Source organism: Drosophila montana, unplaced genomic scaffold (genome assembly GCF_035044405.1).
Source record: "Drosophila montana isolate Dmon_TW-CO22-7 unplaced genomic scaffold, ASM3504440v1 contig_1624_1, whole genome shotgun sequence".
Lineage (NCBI taxonomy): Eukaryota > Metazoa > Arthropoda > Insecta > Diptera > Drosophilidae > Drosophila > Drosophila montana.
In genome coordinates, this window is record NW_026996559.1 from 1,720,437 (window position 1) to 1,746,853 (window position 26,417).

Here is a 26,417-nt window from a genome sequence, read left to right on the forward strand (position 1 = left end):
ACTTCTGGGAAAATGGGGAATTTTATCGAGAAAGGATAAACTTGTTTTGCGTGAAAATTAGAGCAGCCACAGTCTAAATTTAATGTATATATCCTTTAATGGTCCTTTTGGACAGAGACAGACTACACGAACGAGTTAACGCGCGTCTTATTTGAAATGTATAATATGATATGATTCAGAGTGCACATTTATAGTTTAGGTAGATAAAGTAAATTTACAATATTTCGTAAAATAAATATTATGTGCTCCTTACTCGAGCAACCATAGCACTCATATGCATGCATGTATATAGGATTCGAAAATAAAACCAGGAGTTGTCGTATTTGTACTCAGTTAAAATAAGCTGACGAGTATAATGTAGCCACTCGTTTGGTAATAATATACTCATTTATCACAAATGTGACCCTACTTTGGATAATTAACCCACGACATGTTGATAGAACACACAAGAGAAGAAGATTCGAGTGTGAACTGGAAGGTCAGTGTGGAATATGTGTATTCACTGCTGCTTGGTGCATTCATTAATTTCATTAAATAAACTATTTATACAAAAACAATGCAAGTGCTTATTGCAGCCTTCGCTTGGCCGTCCCTACATGTTCATATGCCAGCGTTGTAGTTGAATTTTTTCGCACAAATCTTGAACCTATTTTGTGCCCATTTTGTAGTTTGCCAACACAATTTGTTAACGTAATGTGTATATTCACACATTTGTGTATATTATAATCGTAAGATTTGCATAATAGGGCGATATTTAAGAATCAATTTTATTCAACTGGCATCTGCGTTTAGTATGAGAGAACACATATGCATACATACACACATACATATATACATGCATGCATATATGCAGACATACCTGCATATATACATGCAAACATGAATTAATTAATGCATGCATATATAAATGCATATATACAATCCTACATACATGCATACATACATGCATATATGCATACATACATACATACATACATGCGTACTTATACATAGAAGCATACATACATGCATAGCACATGCATACATGCATACTTACATGCATTCATACATGCATACATTCACAAGTAAAAACTTACAATCATAAAAAAATTAATTATGTATTTTGAAAGCAATATGCTCAATAAACGGTTATGCTATGACTAATGTAACAATTTTTTAAATTGCGTATAGATTACGATATCATGCATATAAAATTCATATTCATTCTTTTCCGACATTTTCCGGTCATGCCATATGTTTATATGCATCCAAATGTTTTGCACGCCGTAATTATAGACTCATTTGCAAGGCAGATGAAGAGCTTTGCAACTTTTTTTATGCTAATGTATGTAAAATGTGTAAAAAAAAAAACAGAAAACAATTTCTGTGGTAACTCATTTTTGTGGGCCAGCTTTGAACCAAACGCGTTTTTTTAAATCAAAAGAACTCAACTGGAATTCCAAGTTTTATTTAACTGTAAGCCAAAAGGCAGCCAAACTAAGTCCAAACGGACCCAATTTTCGAAGAGATATGTTTCGCTAAAAACACATCTATTGGATATTTGAACAATATATTACAACATAATTTGGTTTACGAAGAAGCGATTGCAATGTAAGCTAGGCTAACTAGCCGAATCTATGAACAGACCATTTTAACAATCTTCATAAAAATCTGAACATTAGAATAACTACCTTTAAGCAAAATTTGCACCTCAGGCATTAAAACAAGCTGCACATAAGCCTATGCATGTCCAAACATTTCTATTCTCAAAAACAATTACGCAAGTATTTCCACCTCAACTTGTTTCCAACTCCCAGGTACTTTTATTAACTATTTTACAGCCACATCAACTGCTCGCATTTGCCGTTAACGAGTAAAATACTTTGCAAATGTGTAACAGCCCCTTCCGTCGCCAGCTCTTGCTAGCCCATCCATTAAAACAGACATGAAAGAGCGTACGCTGTGTTAAACATAGTTTTAAGAGTTTTATTGAAGCATTGTTTGATTATTGTCCACTGACTCATTTCCTTTTGCTTTTCTTTACAGGTTTCATTCTTCCTGTCATCGTATGTGGCCCCATTGACACTGATTTGCTTTCTCTATATGGGCATGCTGGCACGATTGTGGAAAAGTGCGCCCGGCTGCAAGCCGTCGGCCGAGTCGCGGTGAGTTAAGATATGCATACAAATATTACGCATACGCCACGTGTCGCGGAATTGAAATAAAGAGCCTGCAGGCACGTTGTTTTGTTTGTTGTTTACTTCACACCCACATTCACGCACACGCGAAAGGAACACACGTGGCGGTGGCTGCACCTGCCCCATTCGTCATGATGAATGCTCTTGTATTACGCTTTGGCATTCCACCGAGTAGACACCGAATAGAATTTCGTGGGCGTTGCTCATGCATTTTTAAGTACTCTCCCTCTCTCTCTCTCTCTTGATTATTATATACCTTGCCAACTCTCACGCCGTGCCGTTGCCATTCACTCATGTAATTTGCCTTATACACTTGCAATTACAAATACAATGTAGTTAGACACTGTAAAAACTGTAGTTGTAAATAATTAACTTAAGCTTGAGCACCCGAATTATAAGCCTTTATTGTCTTTATTACCCTTAAAGCTTTGTGAATAGCATTTCTCACTAATTTATGAGTTTTGATCTCGCAGCGAAAAACTCTCATAAAAACCTTTTTTCAATCTCAGCGCTGGCAGATGTGCGGAGGAAAAAAAGTTTATATCAGAGCAACTTTTTGCTCGAACGTTGACACAAAAATGTCATAAAAACGCTTATTTGAAATGTTGTAGGTAAAAAGTCATATCTAAACAAGAAGCATACCCTGTAGCCACAATAAAAGGTTAAATGGGGTGTAAGTAAACTTATATCACTGAACGAAGGATAGAAACTCTACCCGTTGCTTTCTTTCGATTGTAGTATAATCAAAATACAATATGTTTCGGTAAACTCGACGTATATCGCTCATTTCGAATTATACCCTTGTCACGATATAAATCTAAGCTCTGAAACCGTAAAGTATACGAATACGTTGTCTATATTGAGGTATACTTGTTGGGCTAGAGACATAAAAAGAGTGTCCCAGCATTTCCATCTAAAATGCGACAGATACAGCAAAATCTAGATAACCATCTGCACAAGAGCACCTACTTTCTGATCATAAAAGCTTAGCATATAAAATTCGATATAGCGGATATTTCGACATACATTTATTTCATATTTTTATTATATGTAGCTTCCATTTATTTTGGACAGCCTGACTAGGGTATTGCGCCTGCCGTAACATAATGTTTACATGCTTACATACATACATAGATACACAAAAACGCGCATACACATGCACAGAGAAACACAGAAACTACAAGTTGTTCACTTAGACGGCAGCTTCTGTGCCTCTTCTTCGTCTCTGCACTGTGAAAAATTCGGTATTGCATAACTTCAGCATTTATTGTCCTATCGTTATGAAATTTTAAGGGCATAAAGATGGAATATAAATATATGCATAAACATAAAATAAGCATTGAAAACATGCGTAAGATGAGAAAAAAGGGGTAGCCAAAATGTAAAAAGTCCTTGATTTCTCATATGCTTAAAGAGATTTATCGGGTAAAGAGAAATGTGCGCACATATCGAACACAATAAAATAATAGCCAACATTTGTTTTGATTTAAATTACCCAACTAAACGCTTTTTAACATTTACTATTCATTTAGTTATCACAACTTTAACATGCCCTCATTATTTACTCATTTTTAATGGGCAGATGGCGTAATACAAACGATCCAGTGCCAATATAAGGCTAATTGGTCTAACCAAAAATGCATTTACCGCTAATGTACACAAACAGGGTTCAATTTTCAACTTACCCTCAATCAAAGAGTTATTTAACCCAAAATAATAATTGACAGCCAGGAAGTTAAAAAAGTGGCTGGCTGAAAATAAAAGGAACGATACCATTAAAAAAGAATAAACAAAATAATGGGTGTTGTGTTAACAAATATGTGGACTTTGCGAGTCGCGTTACATAAATCAAATTGCGTTTTGATATGCTGTACCCATTGAAATTGGCTAAAAGGGTATAATGGTTAAGTGCAAACGTAGGTAGCAGGCAGAAGGAGGCGTCTCCGACCCCATAAAGTGTACAAGCCCTAACCACAATTAAGTTTTTTTTTATTATAACTGTTTACCGGGCTTGCCCATGGCATATTTAATGCTTCAAATTTAAAATATTACTTTTCACCCAAAAACAAAAGTGAGAATCAACAGTTTGGTCTAGTGGTGAGAATCTTATAGCCGAAAAATAAATTTTCGTTCATGAAACCTTTCACACTCATTTCACATCCAAGAGCGGTGTAATTTGCGAAAAACATATTATATACATTTTAACAAAGATCTCTGAAAGTGTGTTTAAGGCTTATCCGATGGTAAGATAAAAAAATTGCAAGCTACCCGCTAAATTTTCGAAGTTTCAGCGACGTATTCATTTAGTTTTTATTAAGAACTTAATATAAAGGTTCGCCCTTATAAACTTACCCCCATTTATAATCCAAGAGGCGCGAATTTGGCGAAAGTGTGAAACACGTCTTTAATTAATTTTCACAAGGATATTTAAAAAATGATTTTGAAGCCGATTGGATGGTAAACAAATAACGTCTGTTTTACGCCAATTTACCTCAGATGTTGATGGAATTTTCAAAATCGCTGAAACCTTAAATAACGCCCAAAATATGTTTGGCATGCATTTTCCACTGAGAAAGCTTGGATTCTAGAAAAAGTGTGAAATACGTCTGAAATGAATTTCTTGAAATATCCTTGGATTTGACCAGGAAACTTGAGGAGGAATGGTTTTTCCCGAAAGTGTGAAACACACAAAGATCTTTGATATTGAGTTTGAGGCCGATCAGATCGTTAACAAAAAAGTTTCATACATCCGATTTTTCCACACCTGCATGTGGAATCGGCCAAAACCTTAGCGTGCACCTCAGGACAAACAGTTTGATAAGTATATGAATATATAAATAGATATATAATTTTGATCATGGTGAGAAGCAGAGTTAATCTAGTCTTGTCTGTCTCTCCACAGTCTCAACACATCGTTAACTCGCCTTTTTTCTAAGATATCTATCAAAATCGACCTTCAGATTACTTTTTTGAGTTCATTAGTAGCTATTTAGCACTAAAAACACCAAATTGTTCAAGCTTTCTCTCCTTTAGTGCACACCTTCCTTCACTGCATATATGTATATCGAGTGTTTCCTTTTACTGATTAATTTCCTTAAAATAACACTTGCATTAACAAGATTTACTTGATAGAATAATTTAATGTCACTTGTTTTATAAAGATAAAACAAAAACCAACGATGTTTGTGAATAGCTGTAAATAAGATTCTTGTATTTTAGAGACGGCATTTCAGCGCTGAGTGCGCGGCCTAGTCGGGCCCCTTCCAACAAGAGAACTCTTACTTGTTGTTTTGGCTTTCAACTTTAAAGCGTGCCACACGCTGCGTATGCGTGATGTGACACTTTGTTGCAGGCAAATCAAAAATCCAATTCCGCATTATGCCTGCATTGCTTCCACACACCCAACATTTGATTGTACATTTGTACGTGGGTGTGCGTTTCTAAATGAGTATTTGTACATACCTACTCGCACGCACACGTACACGCACACGCACACACACATACACACTCACGCGCCCAATAAATCGTATGCATATGCAAATTGCGCATACGCCGCGTGACGCGTTTGTGCATTTGGCGTTGGCAATTGACGCAAAAGGCTGGAGCTTGCAATGCCTGAGTTCATAAATCAGATTGCGTATACCAACTCAACTGCAGCAATATTTATTTTATTTAACTTATTTATTTTTTTTCAAAATGGACCTATGCGGACTTTTATATATACTTTTCTCTTTCATATCCTTACACTTGCAGCAAAGGCAAGCGCCGCGTTACACGTATGGTTGTTGTTGTGGTTTTGGCCTTTGCCATCTGTTGGCTGCCCATACACGTAAGTAACTCTATTAAACCTTTTATACCATCTGCTTCATATATGCAATCACTTTGAGTTTATCACTTAAAACGGAAAACCATTTAACAGATTGAGTTAAAATTATTTCACCAATGACACTGGCTGCAAGAAGCATTAAAGATTAGCTGAAAGCCTTACAACCGTTTTCATACAAATATTTTCAAATTTCAAGTGCACTCAACTTAAATTAATGCTTACAGCTACTACTTACTGCTTACGTTATTAAAGGACAGCTTAAAAAAAAAATCAATACTCTTGTTAAAAGCTTTAATGTGCTTAATAGCAACAGGGGAACAGCCTGAAGCTTTGGGCGAGCTTTTAAAAATATACACAACACATACATCTAATGTTGCTTAAATCTACTTGTGACCTAGAAAGCTTTTACAATTTTATATAATATACATAGTTTAAATACATTTTTTCATACATAAATATTAATCAAATATAAACTATTTACACTTTTCTTTTAAGTTAGATGCTTTTGAAACTTATAGATGCTTGATTATATAGTGTCGGGGTTTTGGCTTAATAAAGCTTTATTTAATATTTGTAATATCACATGTATTTGTTAAAAGCTTTTATATATGGAAAAGCCGGCGTTTAGCATAAAACTTAGCTTAAAAGCATTTCCTTTCAAATGTTGTATATTTCCAAATAAAAGCTTGAAGCTTCATCTGAATGTTGGTGCTTTAAAAGCTTTAATATTTCATATTCATCTATAGCTTTAATGAGTGCAAATAGCCACAAATGTGCTTGGCTGAAAAGCTCACAATCAAACGAGTAGTACATTTAGCCCAGCTTTCAACTTTAAGCTTTTGTCAGGCAAGTTTATTCTCTCAACACATAGCCGCTTTCAGAGGTTAACGTAAAGTATTAACGCGCTTCTGAAGCTACATATATTCCGTTAATGCAGCCTTCAAAAAATAAATTAATTTTATAATTAAAAGCCAGCTCAATTTACAATGCAAAATATGACAAAACAGCATAATTTGAATTACATATTTAAAATAAAAACAAGAATGACAGCAAATGTCATTGACATTTAAAGTCGCACACTTCAAAATTAAAGCTGCAGTTAATGAGGCTGTGGGACAAACAGAAATAGATGACCGGAACGAAAGACAAGAACTGAGTAAATAGTCGATACAAAATGCGAAAACTCGAACATACTCGGCGAAGTTGTAGACGTCATTAGGCAGCAAATTGACATTTCCGCTTAGTAAATGGTTGCGATTATTTGCTCGAATGTTGAATAAGCCAAGACGCAGCTGACATTTTTGTTTGCATAAAATCAATGCGCTTACAAATTGCAAATGCAATATACAAATTACAAATCACACTGAAACTGAATAAAACACACACGCACAAACGCACACGGACAGACACACACATGCACACGGGCAGAGATGGAGTCGGAAACGGAAACAGCAGCGACTGTGATTGATATGGAGAACTGAAACTAATGACATGCACATATTGCCATATGTGTAATACATTGATTGCCACAAATTGGGGCATGTTGCAGGTTATACTGGTGCTGAAGGCTCTCAACATGTACGGCGGCACACATCTAACTGTCATCATACAAATAATATCCCATGTGCTGGCCTATACGAACTCCTGCATCAATCCCATACTCTACGCTTTTTTGTCCGACAACTTTCGCAAGGCGTTCCGCAAGGTAAGGCAGCATTTTATTATATTATTGTTGCAACAATCTTGTTATTAGTATTATTTATAGTATATAGGTAAAGAGTATAAGGGTATAGTTCAAGAATTTATAATGCTGCAATCGGGTGCATTCGACTGCGCAATACTTCATTGCAGTCCAATAATCCATCAGATTTTTTAATAACTAGAAGAGATACTCAAGTCGGGAGTGCCCGACTAGGAGATACCCAGAAGCACATAATGTATGTATTCTTTGAGTCTTGATTCCTCGATTTGTATTGTCCAATCTTTACGAAATTTTCACAGTTTAAATGTGCCATACAAAAGTATATACATGTACGAAATGGGAAGGAACTACCTTAAATAAAAAATGCGATGATTTAATATGTGTACGAGAATCTACTTACCAAAATTAATGAATATAGTTTTTATAAATTTCGAGTTATGCTTAACGAAACATGTCTGAAAATCGATATATATCGATAATATGAAATTAGGAGAAGCTAACAAAGTATTGTAAAAATTTAAAATTTCGAGATTCTAGTCTTGTATTTTCCGAATTTGGTGCGTTCACAAAAAATGTACAAGCAGAGGGACAAACGGACATGGCTCGATGGAGTCAGTTTGTCGTCCTGATCAAAAACTCAGCCACACTCTCTGCAATATTCATCAGCAAAGAAATCCCCTTTATTTCGCAGCATGTAATATTATCTTAGCTGTAGGCTTTTGTTGTGAGTGCTGTTTAAATAGTTGGGTCGATAGCTTGCAACTAGGTATATTCTATGCCTGGAATAATTGTTAATTAAATAAAATCAACATTCTGTGCACATCTCCCCCCCTCACAGGTTGTCTGGTGCGGCAGCCCACCTCCAATTGTGACCAACCAGCAGATGACAAAGACCACAAGAACTGCGACCGGCAACGGCACGTCCAACATAGAAATGCTCTAAGCTGGTAAGTTAATTTTCCTAAACCTATTGACAGCTTTTCACTAATACTCTCTCTCTCTCTCTCTCTCTCTCTTTCTCAGTGTCTGCACTTGGTAATTCTGGAAAATAAATGGTTTATTTGTGCGCATTGCGACCACAGAATGCCATTAGACAGTTTTTAACTAAAATTATTGCAGTTATTTAATGCAAATATTACAAACAATGTAACTACATATGAATACATGCCCGCTATATTATTTCACACACTATTTTTTCGGTGTTGCCTAACTAGATAATAAAGCGTGTTTTTTTTTTCGAATAAGTAGTTTAATCCGCGACCCGAAAAATCTGTTGGTCGAATTCGGGATAGTGCTTGCCCCGTGCGAATGGCGTCAATTTGTTAAATATTTGTTCAGATGTATTTTTTTTAACAAATATTTACATTAAAAAAATAGGTATAGTACAGCTTATGGATGATAAGCAAGGGATATTGGAAAAAAAAAAAAAACAAAAATTGTTTTGGTGCAACAAAAAATTGTTCTATATAATCGGAATTATATTTTCACAGAAAATATGTATGCTTGATCAAAGGAAGCTTTCAACAATTTTAATTAAATTTGATTGTTTTGAGATATAAAAAACCTACTTTATCTGATTAGAGAAATGATATTTGTTATAAACAAGGTACAGGATATTTTTAGGTGGCCTGAGCTTAATGAATCCGTGTTCCTTGAAGAGGTGCATACATACGAAAATAGTTTATGTTTTGTTATATTTCGATGAGGGTTTATAAACCGCCATTAAAAGCATTAATTCCATTGATTATGTTGAAATATAATTGTTTACATTGGAGTATTAATATTATAAATTGCATATATGTCGTTGATATAGAGCCTCTGTCAGAAACGAGCAGCTCGCAAGAAGTGAACGACAGGCTAGCAACATGGTCAAAGTTTGGGTCATCTTAGACTTGGTAGAGATCAGAAGGAACTGCGATCAGTTTCCAGCGCATAATAAGACAAATTGAATCTTTTTAAAAAAATACTTAATTATACACAACTTGTTAATTATTATCGAGTTGATCAAGCCAAACCTGCGTAGAAGCAAGATTTTCTGCCAGCTTTAGCTTTTTTCCATTATCATTCTATGAATTTACCCATATTCCTTGTTTTATTTTTATTAATAAAAGAATTAAAGATATATTTACTATTATCTACAAACTCTCTGCTTCTCCCAAACGGAAGCAAAATACATTTTTTTGTTTATGGTAGACCAAGCCTAACCAATTAACATAGATTGTGCTCGGATTTCGTAATCGGTGCATTTAACAGGTTAAGTCATGTATTGCGATCAGAATTCCCGACACAGTTATAACTTATTTTGATTAGTTTATGCTGCATTCTGATTTATCTCATTTTTGTATTAATAAATATATTTTTCATTTCAAGAGAATTTCGTTCGCTTTTCGCGAGATAAAGCGTATAACGAGAAAAATGAATTACTGCGTACTCAAAGCGCAATTGAAGTTCATCAAGATGAAAATTCAATTAAAATAAATAATTTTAATATCAAGTACATTTAAATGGATATATATATATATATGTGTGTGTGTCTGTATAATGGTGAAAAGCAAGCTTATTGAAATAATTGAAATATGTCGCATTAAATTCCACAATTGAACTGTCCCAATTAAATATATACACAAAAAAGTCACAAAGGTATTTGCCAATAAAAGCAGGTAAATAAATTAAATACAAATGCGGTAAATTGGTTGACAGGTTTAAGTAATAATTGACATGCCATTCAAACGGAATTAAAATAATCAAACAATGTTAATTATTAAATTCATGAATGTCTAGAAAATAGTTTACATATATATATATATATATATCATAATATACATATATGTATATCATAAATGTATGCATATGTTTGCTTAAAATGGGGAAAGCAATGTGATTTATGAAAAGGGAAAGAAAGAGAGAGGGAGAGAGAGAGAGAGAGAGAGAGACATATAATAGAAAAGGAGCACCTGGCAAAGGATCATATTGCAGATCACGGTTACGATAAATGTTGTCAGTAATTAAAACTAAAACTAAAACTCATATTCAAAGTGTGCACAATTGTTGTAAGTTCCAATATATTTAGGTTCCTAAAAACAGAACCAAAAAAAGCTTAAACATTTCTAGCAACAGTGTGCTGGCAATAAAAGAAACAAAAGAATATATAGTCCAGCTAGTTGTAACATTAAAAAAAAAAGAAACAGTAAATGTACAAGCAGTTTGTAATTGCTAAGATCCATAATATGTTGTTAAATGCAATTACGACTCAAAATATATTATTACCAGCAAGAACAACCTGGCATTCGAATAAAGCTCCAGCTGATATTCGACACCTGAGTATTAATTCCAACACGAATTTCAATTAGTCCAATCCGCTCAACCATATACATTATAGAAATTTGATGGCACTTTATGTTAAACCCTTGCAGTTTGTTGTTACAAAAGCATGTTGTATACAAAATATATAATAAAATAAAATATATATATATATTATCGATCTATAATGCTGCTATATATTTAAAAGCAACTCTTCCGAGCCGAGCTGTTTGTCAAAAGATATTTTTGTTTCTAATTAACTGTAATTTCTGCTAGTATTATTTACATAAAAATAAAATGTCTGCTCTAAGGAGTCGCTTCTCAAAATTGGTTTAATTTCATAAATTTATATAGTTGAATTGTCCAAATTGTCCAATAATTCAAGCTACATGTATTTACCTCTGTTGTTTGCCCTTCTGGATATCAATTTTTAATAAGCTAATAATCAAAAACCTTTGAACTTTAAATATACTATATAAATATACATAGATGCTTATATATATCGGGTATCATTATATAAAAAATGCTTACACAAATTATATAATTAATGCTTTTCAAATCTGCAAGGGTATTTCATATTCGGCCGACGAAAAACATTTCATTTAACAGTTTTTTGTTAGACTTTTGAACCATAAAATAAATTCATAAATATTTTGTAAGGAAATGTGAAATTGTTTTATTAAAATTAAAACAAATATATACAGTATATATATAAATTTATAATTAATATCAAACAAATGCAGACCATTCGAATGTAAAATGAATTAATTAATATAATATAAAGATTATAATTATTATGCGTTTATTAAAACTATTTAAATTATATTTATATTGATAAGTGTTTTTTTATCTCTGAGTTTTTTGTCATTGTTTATTATTACGAATTTGTTTATTTTGCTTCGGCATTGCCGAACTAAAATGTAGCCTAAGTAAACTATAAAATGTTTAAAAAAAAAGTAGAAGAAGTAGTAAGCAACTTGTGGATTTCGTGTGTTATTTGCATATATTTTATATTTGTAAATGTTACCTACTGCATTCCTAGCACAGTTGTGGAATTGAACAATATTTGAATTGAAACTTTTGCAAACCAACAATAAACAAATACAAATTGAAATATTGTAGAGCTAAGCAAAACTTAACCAAAAACACAAAAAAACCCAAAACAACTCTAAATTATTAGCAACTAAATGATTGTAAAAATATTAAATAAATACAATTTTTTTTTAATCAGCAACTCATTTAGATGTTTGTATGTACGTATTTATAGGGTATTCAGCAGCTGCATAAATGCAAGCATGAAAAAAAAAATAATTACATAAAAAAGTTAAATAAAAAAAAATTGGCATGCAATTTTCAAAGCAAAAACAAAAACTGAATAACACAAAAAGAAGTGAATTATTGTATTTAAATATGAATGTTTGTACCATGAATTTGATTCTTGTGTTAATAAAACGTATACTATATGTACAAGTTGCGTATAAATGGACTTGAATTCGTTTCACTTGTTTGGCATTCGACAGACACTTCCTCTTTTGCATGGCCACAACCTGATTAGCTGACTGATTGACTGACTGACCGTTAGAGCTGGCAAATTATATTTACCTGGAAAATTGCTACAGCTGTCAAAAATTCTTGGAAACGAGTGCATACAATTTTGTTGTTTACTATCTGATCGTTATTTTCAAATTGAAATTCATTGGAAACTTGTTTCACACTTCTCGGTAAATCCATCAACATGGGTGCAAAAGTTTTGCCCGATCGCCCTCACAACGTGTTTTAAAAAAAAAAAAAAAATTAAACTAACTGAATACCGAAACACAGAGATTTTGAGAATCCCACGCACATGGAAAATTTGTGAAACAAGGTTGTGTAAGCTCTTTTTGTTATTTATTGTTATTTATCAAATTCGTGTACGCAAAATATATCAGAAATCATTGAAGCCCTATTCGGCACTTTTCTGGAATTTACAGAGGCCAAACTTAATTTTAAACCTCAACAAAAACATATGTGATTCGGTTTTTTTGGGAAGTTCTACCCACGGCAAAAACGGTTGACTGCGTTTGACTATTTTTTCTTGTCCAATTAAATTATTTTCATTTAAAGGCGATATCGATGCTGATTGTAAATGGAGGCTCAAGATAATATGGAAAAGTTAAGCATTTTCAATGGGCGAGAAATAGAAATGCGATATCTACGATTAAATAAAATAGCTAGGCCCGTCCAAGCACGTCTAATACCCGCCAGTTTCATTTAAATGCTTTGATATTTAGTATAGTTATAGTATTAAAAATATATATTATAACCAAAAGCACAAAACTTTCACTTATGCAATCAGTTGTCAACCCTTAAAAAGATCTTTTAGGGTATTACCCATTGTTTCCCTTCCCTTACTCTTGCTTTAACTATCTTACTCGAAAGCAATAAAGCAACAGATTATGTGCTTTAATAAAAGCTATCTCTAAGAAATTGGATTGGGATTTATCTGATATATATATATAACAATATATATCAGCGAAGGCTTTGTGTAGCTTAAATCAGACTATAAAGTCGGGTATTCAATCTTTGTCACACTTTAAACAACTACTCCATGTTATTTTGCTCAAAGCTCTAAGGAATTAGATATACGTATTTCACCTCTTCAAATTTCACTGGCACTCACACAAAACAAAAGACAAAACTCAACTGCTTGAGCGACAGATAGGCGGTGCCTCGGTATTTCAGGTGCACCATCTTGAAGAGGTCCCAATGCAGCACTGAGCCGGGACCAGCGACAATACCAATTGGCAAACAGAGCTCCACTCGACTTTCGACCTGCGCAGATTTTAGCCATGTAAATTGGCAACTCGTGTAAACAGGTACATTATTTAGTTAAGCAATTGCGTTTCTGTGGCCAGCCGCCCCACTGGACTCCACCGCAGCTGAACTGTGAACTGTGGCCCAAAAGCTATGACTATGCGAGCAAAAACTTTCCCTATATAGAACGTATAGCAAAACTGTAAGAAAGCTATGGCTTATGATTAAATAAATGCCGAGGAGTAAAATCACTTGCAGATTTGCGTTATAATTTAATATTCTATGTTTTATAGGTCCACTTCCATACAGCCTTCAATCCGTTTGCATAGAAACAGACAGACAGGCGGCGCAGCTTGTCGTCTTGATCAAGTATGTAGTATATAGTTTATGAGGTTTGAGGTGCATTCTGCAACGCGTTAAACTATTTCGCACATGTCACTCCTTTTAATAAAGTCTCCTTGGAATAAAGTCTGGAGGACCCAAACAGGCTTCAGCAGCTAAATGTTTTGTAATAAAATGTATGCTATATTTGATCCAATATAATAAACATTAAGAACTCTATTTGTATTTAGCAGAAATAATATAACTGTCAAGAGAAGATAGGAGAAAAGATTCATTCATGATCCTGAATATATATATTGTTATAGATTAAAATATGTCTCCTGATTGGTATAACAAGTATATGCATATTTAACAATCTTTTGCGACGACTTAAACTATGAGAATAATATGATAGCCGATTTCGAAAATCCAATTGGTTTTTTACTGCGTACCGAAGCTTTAATCAAAGCAAGTGTACATATAACATTCGAACATGAAACCGTACATATAACATTCGAACCGATCCATTGACTTTTCATAAATTATTAAATTTAAATATATAAAACTTTTTAGGAGCTGTCTCCCTCCAAAGCACAAACCCGCAACTTGTCTACGACTTGCAAGTATTTCAGTAGAACGGGCAGTTAAACATTTTAAATTAAATGATTCGATTAAAATGTTTAATATATATGACAAGTGGTTTGGCATGACAGCCCTGCTTATGAATTCGTAACTTTCTTAAAATGTATTAATGCATTTTATAGATCAGATATTGAGATGGTTGGATGGATAATAAGATGGATGTAGTTCAAGAACAATATATTTCATGTATCTTGTATTTCATCGCATAAGCTTTGTATTTCTTTTTTATCAAATTTACATGTACACTCTGACTTTCTTACTTACTCCGTTTTTTGTAAGGCACAACTATCGTGTATTTTTCATCGCATAAACTTTATAATTTTTAATTTGAAATTTAAGTACACTCTGACTTTCTTACTCTCTCAATGCAATAATAGTAACTGCACACTAGAGTTTTATAACGATATCGAACATAGTCATAGTTTTTATATTTTCATAAAATACAACTCCTTTAAAAAGTAACAAAATATATGAGACTTCACCATGGCTCAGGTAAGTGTGAATGGGTTTCCCTGGTAAACAAGCTTGATGTCTTCTGTGTCTCATGTGCCGTGCCAGCGACCAAAGTTCAAGGTGCCCAACTACGGCATGGGGCGCAGGTCCTCGGTTATAGCCGTACTACAAAAACTTAAACCATGCATCTATGACAAGTACGCTTCTTTTTTGGGTGACAAAAAGGACGACGAGAACTCGACGGAGGCGGAAAAGTTCACCCTAAGCGGAAACGCAGCTGAGAACCAGAAGCAGCAGCCAGAGACAAATCCCAAGCGGATGACAGCTAAGTTTGACCCAGCTAGGAGCATTTGGCAGAGTAGAGTAAAACAAGGTTCACCGCAACGTCTGCCGACTATACCCGAGGTTAAGGAGGTCCCCAAAGAGTTCAAAGAAACTTGCAACCAGGTAAATATTAACCCGACTCTCAAGGTGACAGTTAACCTCTCTCCAAGCTGCCCAAGAAAAATCGATCTATATTCACGGATGAAGAGCTGAAGCTTCTCTTACCGATAAGCCGCTATATAGACGACAAGCTGCGGCATCTTGGGGGTGCCATAAAGGCCAATGGGATTGGGGAAAATGTAATTGTTATCGAGAATCAGAACATAAGGCCACAATTTGTTGTAGCCTTGCCCGAGCCGCGGTTCGCTTGGCGCATTGAAATCGATCTGGTTACCAATCCCACGGCCATTTATCTTATAAGCTCCGGCATCTTTTGGAAGGAAACAATGCAACATGCCAATCCCAATACCGTAATGATGAGAGCCATTGAGCAGACGCTCTACCCCATGGACGACAATCTCAATGACAAGAAACTAACCAATACCTACGAAGGCATTTCAAATACCGTGACTTCCTATGTGACGGATATTCAAACGTTCTGGAAACGCGATCCGAACCAATTCATGAAAATTGTTGTAACTTATTTCGTTATACTTTGTTTAGTTGGATTTCTGTTTACCATATATATTTAGCTGAACATCCCGAAATTACCTTTATTGTTAAATACGTTAGTCAAGAAATTATTTTGTTATTATGTTATAAGTTATTAAAATTAGAATCCGAAAGAAATATATGTGCCTCATTTCAACTGCAATTTAAAACTCTCTGTATAGTCTTTGATAATATCTCTCGCAGCTAAATAATACAAAATAAAGAATCTATGCCGAACATCAAAGATTATGGAAAAAGTGAAAGAAATTGGGTGATCCATGAAAAATTCTCTCTTACAAACCCTTAAAATGATGACATTTGTAATCTGCGCAGACTGGGATGAATTCTTGTAATGGGAACTAATAAACATCAGAACGTGTTTTATGCTAGTTCCCTGCCATCGGTTGACGCAAATTTATAACTATAAAGAGAAAGATACAAACAAATATAGCTAAACATATTTCTTTCAAGTTTAGGCAGAGTAGCGTCAAGCGAGACACAGCTTCGATTCATTTCCAAACATACCAGAAATTTCTGTTGGGCTTACATTTAGCCGAAGGAAATTACTTTAAAAATAAGCTAAAAGTTCAGTCAGGTATTTTGAGTAAAAACTCGAAGGTTTGCACCACTGTGGCTGCAAAATTTATGCGAATTTGTTAATGAATATCCGTGAACGCCACGGCCGGGACAGAAGACAACAAGTGGGACTGCAGCTGGAGAGATGGAGGATACGGAGCTGAATTTTACGATGCAAACAAAAAATAATCGTAACGTGGTCAAGTTTATGCTGTTTGTTTGTTAGCAGGTAAGCAGCAGCAGCAGCAGCAGCAGCAGGTTGGAGCAGCAATTGGGGTCCAGAGTTGCGGGCAGAGCACACACAGAGCACAGGATACGGGCAGATAAACAAGGCAATAAGCGTCAGGCAGGCAGGACACTTGTTGCCATTGCTCCTCATTAGCCGGCGCCCAACTTGCATATGAGTGGGCGTCTGCTTGGCTTTTGCACCACTCTGGCTCATTAGTTCAAATATAAGGCCAAAGGGCGTTTCATTTAATTATGCAGACGCCGCCAGTTGGGCCCCACGCGGTTATATTTCAAAACCGGCCAGCGCAACCAGCAAGCCGTTCAGTCAACCAGTGTCCACCGTGTTAACCACAACCGTCGCAAGCGCAAGAGCTCCCAGCCAACCAGCCAATCAGCCAGCCAGTGAGCCAACTAGTCCCAAGAGAACACAACTCAAGCCATGAGCCAGATCGGCGGAGTTGCCGCAGGGCCACGCAACTGGACTCTGCGCGGCGCTGTTCTGCTCCTGGCCCTGCAGCTACTCCAGACACCAAATGCACTGCAGCACACCGAGGAGGGACTCGAGTTGCTCTTTCGCGAGCGGTAAGTCCTCAGATCATTTCGATAATTCACGGTTCGGTTCATGAATATGGATTTGGTTCGAACTTGCAAAATAAATTGGGTATTTACATTTATTTTTTTTTATTTATGCTTGACGGTTAAAAATTGTGCCACAATATTTTCTATTAGCAAAAAACGAATATTATTTCAAACCCACCCAATTTGTGTGTAAAATTTAGGTTAGTTTCCAACTTATCCGATAAAATGTGTTTTTCAAGTTATGCAAAGATCGCATTACATTATAAAATTGAGCTTTCAGGCTAAGAACAGCTAGGAGACTAGGAGGGTACAAACTGTTATACGGATTTAACTTTTTTTAAGGTGCCGAAAAGTATGCTATAAAATTGATTCGATTGTGCTAAACTTAATAATAGTATGAAAACAATATTATATTTGATTTATCAAATGGAGATATTATAAACTAAAACGAGAACAATAAATAGTATCTCATTTTAGCTGCAGATTAATAACATATTTTTTATGGCGTATAATATGTTTAAAAGTGTACATGCTTAGACTATAAAAACACTTTTTGTTTTTTGTCAAGCAATCAATATTATCCACCAACAATTTCTACGATTGATTATATGATTGAATGCTGCCGAATATTGTACATTTTTAAAGAAAAAAAGTAGCGAAGTGCTTTTTAAGTGGAGTTTCACAATGCATAAGAAAAAATTTTTTTAACGATTTTAAGCATCGTTTTTTTTTTTTAATACTAAAAACTATTTCAGCTAATAATACAAGATCGAGAACATAATCGCAAAGCCTAAAAAATTGACCCCAAAAATAGTCAGTTTAAAAAAAAATAATAGAACCTGCTTCCTCTGTCTGTTTCAAATATTAAAAAAAATACATTCGTTTTAGAATAGATGAGGGTTTATATCATCACATATTCAATACGAAAAAAAAATTAATAATATCTACAAAAAACACAAGATTTTTAAGTAAAGAAGAAGAAGGAAGGTGGAAATATTTGTTAATGCAAAGATTTTTTTTTAAATAATAGTAATAATCGAGTAATAAATAAAGAATGAAAAGAATCAATAAGAAAAATTAATTGTCCCAAAGCTGTTAACTTTATAAGTGAAATTAATTAATTAATTAATTAATCAAAAATTTGCACAGCTCACAATCCGATTGGGAGAACGTGTGGCATCAGGAAACGCATTCCCGATGCCGGGACAAGCTGGTCCGCCAGCTCTACTGGGCCTGCGAGAAGGACATTTACAGACTAACCCGGCGCAACCGCAAGAGGGGCGGAAGTGAGGTCTGGACCAAGACCAGCTACAATCGTGAGTAAACGTGAACTTCATATTCAATTGTGTGCACATTTGTTGTACTTTGAATAAGCATTTTTACCTCAGGTCAAGAATTTTTCTACATATTTTGGTGAAATTCTTGTACAAATCGTAATTGAAATTATTTCCCATCCTATTTTCTGCACAGCCGCTGCTGGTTCCGCTGCCTCCACCTGGCTGCATGTGAACTATGCCAACATGTTGCTGCGCAGCAGACGCTCCGATGCGCCCTCCATTACCAACGAGTGCTGCACCAAGACCGGCTGCACCTGGGAGGAGTACGCCGAGTACTGCCCCTCCAACAAGCGCCGCAATCACTACTGAGTCCCTTCAATTGCCGTGGCTGTTCTCATAAGCCCATAATATTGCCTATATAAGTATATACACGATATAACTCCATTCTTTTTTTTTTGTGTCTGTTGCGTCACGTTTGCAGTTAAATAAAATTGTAGCCACAGAAATACATTGTTTCATTTAACATTAGTCTTAAAAAAACTAAAGAAAAACAAGTTAATTAGCAGTTTTCGGGAACGCCCGACTTGAAGTTGCCCTGACCCTAACGTCAAGCTGTCACTGCGCCAAATATGGGAGTAGGTATACAAAAATGAAATATTCCCTATCTGCGTTCACCATATGAAAACCTACATACCATTTGATGGATCTAGCTCTTATAGTCTTCGAGTAATGCCTAAAAAACATTTTTTTGAATCGATATTTATCGATATTATGAAAATTGAAAAGGATATCGAAAGGAGATAGCTTTTCTGCGTATGGTATATATCATAAAGCTCTCAGATCTATCGAAAACTTTTCTGCTTCTTAACCAAGTAAGAAATAAGAAGCTACACTATTTTCATAACAACATCGTACTGCTTATCATATAGAACAAGGGGTTGGAAATACACCGAAACACTCCTAAACCATAAGTCCGAATAAGAGTATTCAATCTTCGGCGTGCCGAAGATATTATTACTTAAGTGGGGTTAACACAAGTTTTATTCAATTAAACTAAGCACACACAACAAAGGAATACATATGAACACGTTTTCACCAACTTGTCGGATACTTCTATGTATCACAGATGCATTATTAAATAATTACATAATTAAAATGGATAAGATGCAAGTAAAGCCAACTTAAATAGGTAAGTGAAAAAAACAAACAAAAAAGTCGTTGCATAAATTCAAATCTAATTTGGTTTTTACTATTTCGTTCGAAATTCGCAAACTGATGCAGAAGCGTCCAAATTAAAAGCATAAACAACTTTTTTTATAACTAAAACTTAGTAACAATTTTGTGTATAAATATATATGGGTCTACAAACAAACTAGTTATAAGATCCTGTATACTATATATAGATTATCCCATAAGTAATTACAAATTGTGTATTAACTTCAACAACTACAGCTGTGTCATATTAAACTACACTTAAAAGAGAGACAACCTACTAAAATCTGAGTGTGAATATATAGGCCAAGCCCTACAGACATATATCTATATATATATATATATATATATATATATCTATTGAAGACTCTATATGTAGATAAACTCTAGTTGATTACAAATCTATGCCTTACTGCAGATACCATATGTGGAACACACCACACCAAAGCAATAGCAGTCGCACCGAAGCGAAAGAGATGGCAACAGAGTGCAACTGTGAGATTTAGCTATATAGCATACAGGGATATCGGGGAGGGACTAATTCCGGCAATTGTTGCCGCTGCTCGCATCGCCATCCTTGCAGTCCTTACGCGCTTTGCCGCACTTGTCCGCATTTGTTGACTGATGCTGCCGCTTGGAGCCGTTGGCCTGTCCCTGATCGTAGTGCCGGTCCAGCATTTCGAGCAGCGTCTGCTGACGCTTACCGCCGGCATGGGCTGGTGAACTGGCAGCACCAGCGACTGCAGCTGCAATTGTGTTGTTGCTGTTGTTGGTAGTGGTGGTGGTGTTGGTGGTGTTGGTGTTGGTGGTGGTGGTGGAGGTGGTGCTGCTGCTGCTGCTACTACCGCCGCTCTCAAGACTTGCAGCCAGCATCATGGCATTGGCCTGCTCCTGTTCGGCATCATCATCCGGCACTAAAACGCCATTGTTTTGCGAGCAGTCCGAGTCGGCAAATAGATCTGGACTCTGCTGCGTTGTTGCGTTTGTAACTGGAGCTGGAGCTGGAGCTGGAGATGGAGATGGAGCTGGAGGTGCAGCTGGAGCTGGAGTTGGAGTTGCTGCTGCAGCTGTTTCCTTTGGTCGAGCGCCTGGCTGTTCGTGTATTCTCTTCAGCTCCTCGAGCACAAATGCATACAAGGACTTACTGCCGCCTTCTTTCTTGAAGCGACGCAGCACGGAGTAGAGCTGCTGCACAGTGGTGCCATGTGCTCGGAACAGCTGCCAGAGCACGTGCAGATCGTCGCGCAGATGGCGATTACCAAATGTGTAGTAGGCCAAGGGGCGGCAATGGTGCGCGCAGACCATCATTTGAATGAGCGCCTTGAGGTGCGGATCACCGCCAAAGGCGCCACAGCCCCAGTTGCCGGTGGCTACGCCCGGCGGCGGAGTAGACAGCCAGTGCCTAAATCCAATGGAAGCCTTGTTCAACTCACGCAACATAAGCTCCTCGCGATACTGATGTGATTGCAGCTCCTGGCCAAAACTTAGTGCATCAATGGCCACAATAGCCGTATGACGACGTCGCGAGCAGTCGTAGGGTGTGCGGTCATCGTGGTTGCCAGCCCAGACAAAGCTGCTTGCATAGCCCGTGTAGTTGCTGTAACGCTCGCTGCCTACCATCAGCAGCGCCTCCGTGGGCAGCAGACACTCCGTGAAGAGCTTTGACACCAGCAGCTCCGGGCAGATAACAAAGCGTATTTCCTCCTGTACACAGCCCTGGCCCAGGACACCACCGCCCAGAAATTTATTGGCAAAGTCGACCTGCAGCAGACCAATGCCCTGATCCTCAATGGTGCCTCCAGCATTAATATGCATGGGTATGCTGGCCAGAACCGCGCTGCTTGAATACCAGTTGACCTCATCCTCCGGCCTGCCACTGAGCCTCACAAACGTCAGGCATCCTGGGGGCACGTTGCTGGCGTCCCGTTCCGTGGGACAGACGCGACGAAAGTAATGAAAAATACATTTGAGTTTCTCCAGCACTGCCGCACCGCCCGACTGATAGAGTCTGTAAAATAAACATACGTATATATATATATTTGTGTAAATGGCAAATAGTTTGTTCTCACTGCCCAAACCTAATTCGGTTACCTATTGAAGTTAATGTCGGGAAAGTTGCTGTACTCGGATTTGCGCTTGAGAGTATTACGACGAGGATATGTGCAAAGGAATGCGTTTGCCAGCAGGCACGAGATCTGCTCCTGGCTCAGCGACAGGGCAACTGATTGGTTTTGCTTAAGCAACGGAATCGGTGCCTTGATTAGCTCCGGCAAGCGCAGGGCTAGGCGGATAATGCGCGGTAGCAGATCCTCAAAGAAGACGCGCGACTCGCTCTCGTCCAGCTCCTCGTTGAAGAGCTTGTGCAGCGCACGAAAGCTCCATTGGCCCTTGTACGTGGTGTTATACGACAGAATGGCCGCCTGCAGCTGTTTGCTATTGCTTATCGGACGCAGTAGGGCGCGCTCTATCATGCCCCAGCGCGATTCAATGTTGGATGTGCCGTCCTCCGCCTCGACTGGATATTTGCTCTCTGCGGCACAGGGGAGACGTACATGCTCGGCATCCCAACGATGTGGGGCCCGAAACGGACGCGGCGGCTCACTAGCCGGCCCGCGTATTGGATGTCGATAGAGCACCTTGTGCTGGCCGCTAGGATGCACGGCGCTCAAGTGATCTAGTTCGAACGGATGCAAGCCACGATGCACGGACTCAATAGGCAAACAGCGCCAGTGCCATTGCGGCTCCGACTCGCCGTCGCTGTCTGTGAATAAGGGCGGAAATAAAAATTAAAAAATTGGCGGACGCTCATTTGCTGAACTCACCAGCTGAGCGTTGCGACACTGGCGGCGAGACTCTTCCGGCGACTATATCCTGCCTATCCGCATCTATTTCCATGCTTTTATTGCTTTCACTGTCCATTTGATTACCACCGCTGCGCGTATTCTTGAAATCGGCAAGTTGTTTAACAAATTGAAAACGCGATAGCGTTGCCCAATGGAAACGTAGTGCTGGTAAACGTTTACTGAATTTTAACATACCCACAATGATTTTGTAGTATGTGCAATTTTTAATGCGCACACTTGTTAGTTTCAAATTGTAAATATTATGTTAATAACATCTCACAGGAAAAAGTATAAGTTCATTTTGTTTAACATATTAAGTATGTGAATAAATTATTTGTATCGATGAGGCAAACGCGCGTTCGCAGTCAACTTTAAGTGAGTCCAAAATTGCGCGCAGCCAACTTCACGTATGTTCGAATTTGCGCGCGCTCAATCTTACGTGTGTGTTTCTTTATGGCATTTGATTTAATGACACTATATAAAATTAGAAAAAGATCAGAAAAATAAAGTTTGCTTATGTATTTTGATCAAAGAAATATTATTGCATGTCGACCATGTCATAAAACTGGTCAGCGTTAATACGTAAATATACACATTTGTTTATTTGATTGAACCATGCGAATTTCACGAAAGCAATGAGACATGGATAAAGAGAGAAAGAGAACGAACTTGTTAGGTACTTATTTTTGCTACCTGCACTTAAATTTACCGTTTGTTTGTGCCTAATATTTTGCTGTTTAGCGTCTACCCGCACACATGTATACAAAAATGTTCGCGTGTATGTGCATATTAAGTACTTTCGTAGAGTTCAACACACCTTTATCGGTGCCTAATCAGCCGCACTAGGCGAGCTGCGCAGTTGCTGGATTTTATTTGGAACTCTTTTGCGTTAGCTTCGTGCGAAGCATCGCGTCGCGTCACATGGCGGTTAAATGCGTAAACAAATGAAAAAAGCAAAGGAAAGCAGCAACAAAATTATCACTGAAATTTTGTCGATCCGCTAAACTCAATTAGTTTTCTGGTGTGTGTGTGTGTGCGTGTGTTTATGTGCGTTGGGTATGTATGTTTTACTGTGTGTGTAGCCTTCAAGTCTACGCCGCAGTCGCCTTGACCATAACCTAGAAATATACATACGCGTTGTGGCGCTCTCAGAGATTGCCCACATGCATATGTATGTGTATGTGTATATACTATAAGGTGTATTTGTGTTTGCGTCAGCTGCGCAGCTGCAAACAGGTACGCAGGCAGCGGCAGTGACGGCGGCGTCCAATCAGGTGCCAAAAACAAACGACAACAGTGAAAGCAACAGCAACAAAGCGGCAGCATAAGGAGACACACAAACAGGCAATGAAAGCGCCGCCGGCCACAAATACATGTGCATGTACATATGTACATACATTTAGAGAATGCGAAATGTTACTAAACTTTTTCAAGGTCATCTCAAGTATGAACTACAAATCGCAATCACAATTAACGCCGACGTCGACGTCAGCGCAGTCAACTGCAGGCAGCGTAAGATGCGAACTGCAAATGTTGTTGTTGCTTAGTTTATGCATAAGAAAATAATTATAAATGACTGTGTCTGGAATACTCTCTTCAATGGATCACGAGACCCAAGCTTAACTCTTCGAGAAGGCAGTTATTTCTCTGCTATATAAAGTATTACAAAATCTTGCATAATAAAGAAAATTTTAAAAATACATTTTTATAAGAATTTTTTTCTGACAAACAACAAAACATTTTGGAATTTTCTCTTATCGATGCGCTTAAGTAATCATGTTTTTCATTATCTTAACATCTCGTTTACAGTACATCCATATCAATTTACTCTGATGCAAGTGACGTAATACTGTACGGTATAGTTGACATGATAAGCATAGATTTACCTAAAATCATAAACTTGTGTTATTACATTTATGTTTTGAATTCTCTTCGAGTTTTTAGCTTTCAATTGTTCAGTACAAATTTCACTTTTATTGCTTATCTCATGCAGTGCGAATGATCACCCTGTCCTTGCGGACTGGCACCCTGTAGGCAACACTCATTGCACTTTGCTCTGATGTTTTCAAAAGCGAAACACAAGCTTTTAGGTGCGCTTCTGTAAGCTTAAAAGCCAAGCCGCATTTGTTTTGATTTTCTGCTTCTTTTATTTTTGTCGTTTTCTACGGTGGCAATAACAAAAACGTTAATAAAATGCGCCAAGTCGCACGTTTGCCAATTTATTGTTGCTGCTGCTGCTGCTGCTGTCGTTCTTTTTGTTGTCAGCGCCGCGTCGCAGCAACAAACACAAAAGCCGAGTAACAAAGAGGTGCGATAATCGAAGCAATCGAATATTATTTTTGATTTGCATTGTTTGCACTTCGTGTTTCTCTCTGTTTTCGCCTTGCCAAACGGTCGATTGCGCTGCGGAGTGGGCAATCGGGTGGGTTTTTGGGGCGTGGAGCACAAAGCAGCACAATGCAATTTACACACACATAAACACACACACACACACACACACGCACGCCTGCATACATATATGCATATGTACGGGCAGACGTTGCTGCCATCTATAAATAGAAGCAAACTGGATGTGCGAGAGCTGTTAGTGGGGTGTGGGGGGCTTGCGGTGCTCTTAGTGCACGGGGCGTGGCTAACCACGTGTTGCTAGGCGGGTCGCTCAACCCAGCTGCGCTGTCCATTTCTTCTTCTTTCTGCTGCACTTGCTATCAATTTTTTTTTTTTTTTTTTTTGTTACTTAACTTTGGCACACACAGTCATACAGACACTCATGTTTGCGTGCATGTGTGTGTGTGTTCCTCTGCTAAATTTTCGCATCGCATGACCTTGAAAATTCTATAGCCATATCTAAAAACGGCTGTGCGCTGTCGACGTCGTCGTCGGCGTTGACGTTGACGTTGACGTCGACGATGACAAGTCAACAAACAGCGATAGAGACGCAGGCAAAACAAATTTTTCTTTATTCTTGTTTGTTGCCCGAAATACAAAATCACAAATTGTTACCGACACTTGCACCCATACATATATACATACATATGTATGTGCATACATACGTAGATACATTCATAAATATGTTCTGTATGTATTTACACACATTTTTTTAAGAAAAGGTTCACTAATAAACACATTGGTTCAATTGGGAAGTTTTGACCGATTTCACTGAAAAAAAAGATCATCAACTTGTCTAAAGCGGAACGATTCGAAAATATTAGGGCTACTCCCGAAAAGAAATATCTGCATTCCTTGGCTACGCACTTTACAGTCGTACGTATTAATATGAAGAAAAAGTCAAGAAAGAAAGCTATTTATATTTGACTTTTTTAATGCAGTGTAATTTGTGTAAAGCTGAAACCATAAAATACGTTTTCACTTGCATCTGCGAAAAATCGGTGAATAGCGCAAAATTTCGCAAATATGCAATTTAATTTAATATAGTATTTGGTTTTATCAAAAAACTGACTTCGTTTTTTTACTGGCTCTTCCACCAGATAGACATAATTCCAATATTATACA

The 26,417-nt window shown here is 37.2% G+C and overlaps 4 protein-coding genes across 7 annotated transcripts in view; 3 read left to right on the forward strand and 1 right to left on the reverse strand.

Annotated features, from left to right (window-relative positions):
* Positions 1-8,874, forward strand: part of AstA-R1 (allatostatin A receptor 1) — a 148,126-nt gene extending 139,252 nt beyond the window's left edge. Inside the window, exons 8-12 of the mRNA XM_064698877.1 lie at positions 2,026-2,144; positions 5,931-6,006; positions 7,553-7,708; positions 8,544-8,652; positions 8,729-8,874. Of these exons, the coding sequence (XP_064554947.1) occupies positions 2,026-2,144; positions 5,931-6,006; positions 7,553-7,708; positions 8,544-8,648 (456 nt within the window). The 3' untranslated portion in view covers positions 8,649-8,652; positions 8,729-8,874. The remainder of the gene's footprint in view (positions 1-2,025; positions 2,145-5,930; positions 6,007-7,552; positions 7,709-8,543; positions 8,653-8,728) is intronic.
* A 6,227-nt stretch (positions 8,875-15,101) lies between these two features.
* On the forward strand, positions 15,102-16,283 carry LOC135440482 (uncharacterized). Of its 4 annotated transcripts, none has more exons than XM_064699675.1 (3): positions 15,102-15,253; positions 15,440-15,661; positions 15,709-16,277. In XM_064699675.1, the coding sequence occupies exons 1-3, from the start codon at positions 15,245-15,247 to the stop codon at positions 16,228-16,230; spliced, it is 753 nt and encodes a 250-aa protein (XP_064555745.1). In that variant the 5' UTR covers positions 15,102-15,244; the 3' UTR covers positions 16,231-16,277. The 4 variants fall into 4 exon arrangements, with proteins under 4 accessions (XP_064555745.1, XP_064555746.1, XP_064555744.1 ...); XM_064699676.1 differs by having other exon boundaries at positions 15,105-15,253; positions 15,320-15,661; positions 15,884-16,022; XM_064699674.1 differs by having other exon boundaries at positions 15,106-15,253; positions 15,320-15,661; positions 15,718-16,283.
* Positions 16,284-17,323: 1,040 nt separating this feature from the next.
* Positions 17,324-19,279, forward strand: Ilp7 (Insulin-like peptide 7). Its single transcript, XM_064699812.1, has 3 exons — positions 17,324-17,575; positions 18,722-18,888; positions 19,043-19,279. Exons 1-3 carry the CDS (start codon positions 17,433-17,435, stop codon positions 19,216-19,218), a joined length of 486 nt encoding a protein of 161 aa, XP_064555882.1. The 5' UTR covers positions 17,324-17,432; the 3' UTR covers positions 19,219-19,279.
* A 797-nt stretch (positions 19,280-20,076) lies between these two features.
* Parg (Poly(ADP-ribose) glycohydrolase) lies at positions 20,077-23,289 on the reverse strand. Its single transcript, XM_064699737.1, has 3 exons — positions 22,884-23,289; positions 22,153-22,822; positions 20,077-22,069 (listed from the first exon to the last, which is right to left on the reverse strand). Exons 1-3 carry the CDS (start codon positions 23,095-23,097, stop codon positions 20,599-20,601), a joined length of 2,355 nt encoding a protein of 784 aa, XP_064555807.1. The 5' UTR covers positions 23,098-23,289; the 3' UTR covers positions 20,077-20,598.
* Between the last annotated feature and the right edge of the window lie 3,128 nt (positions 23,290-26,417).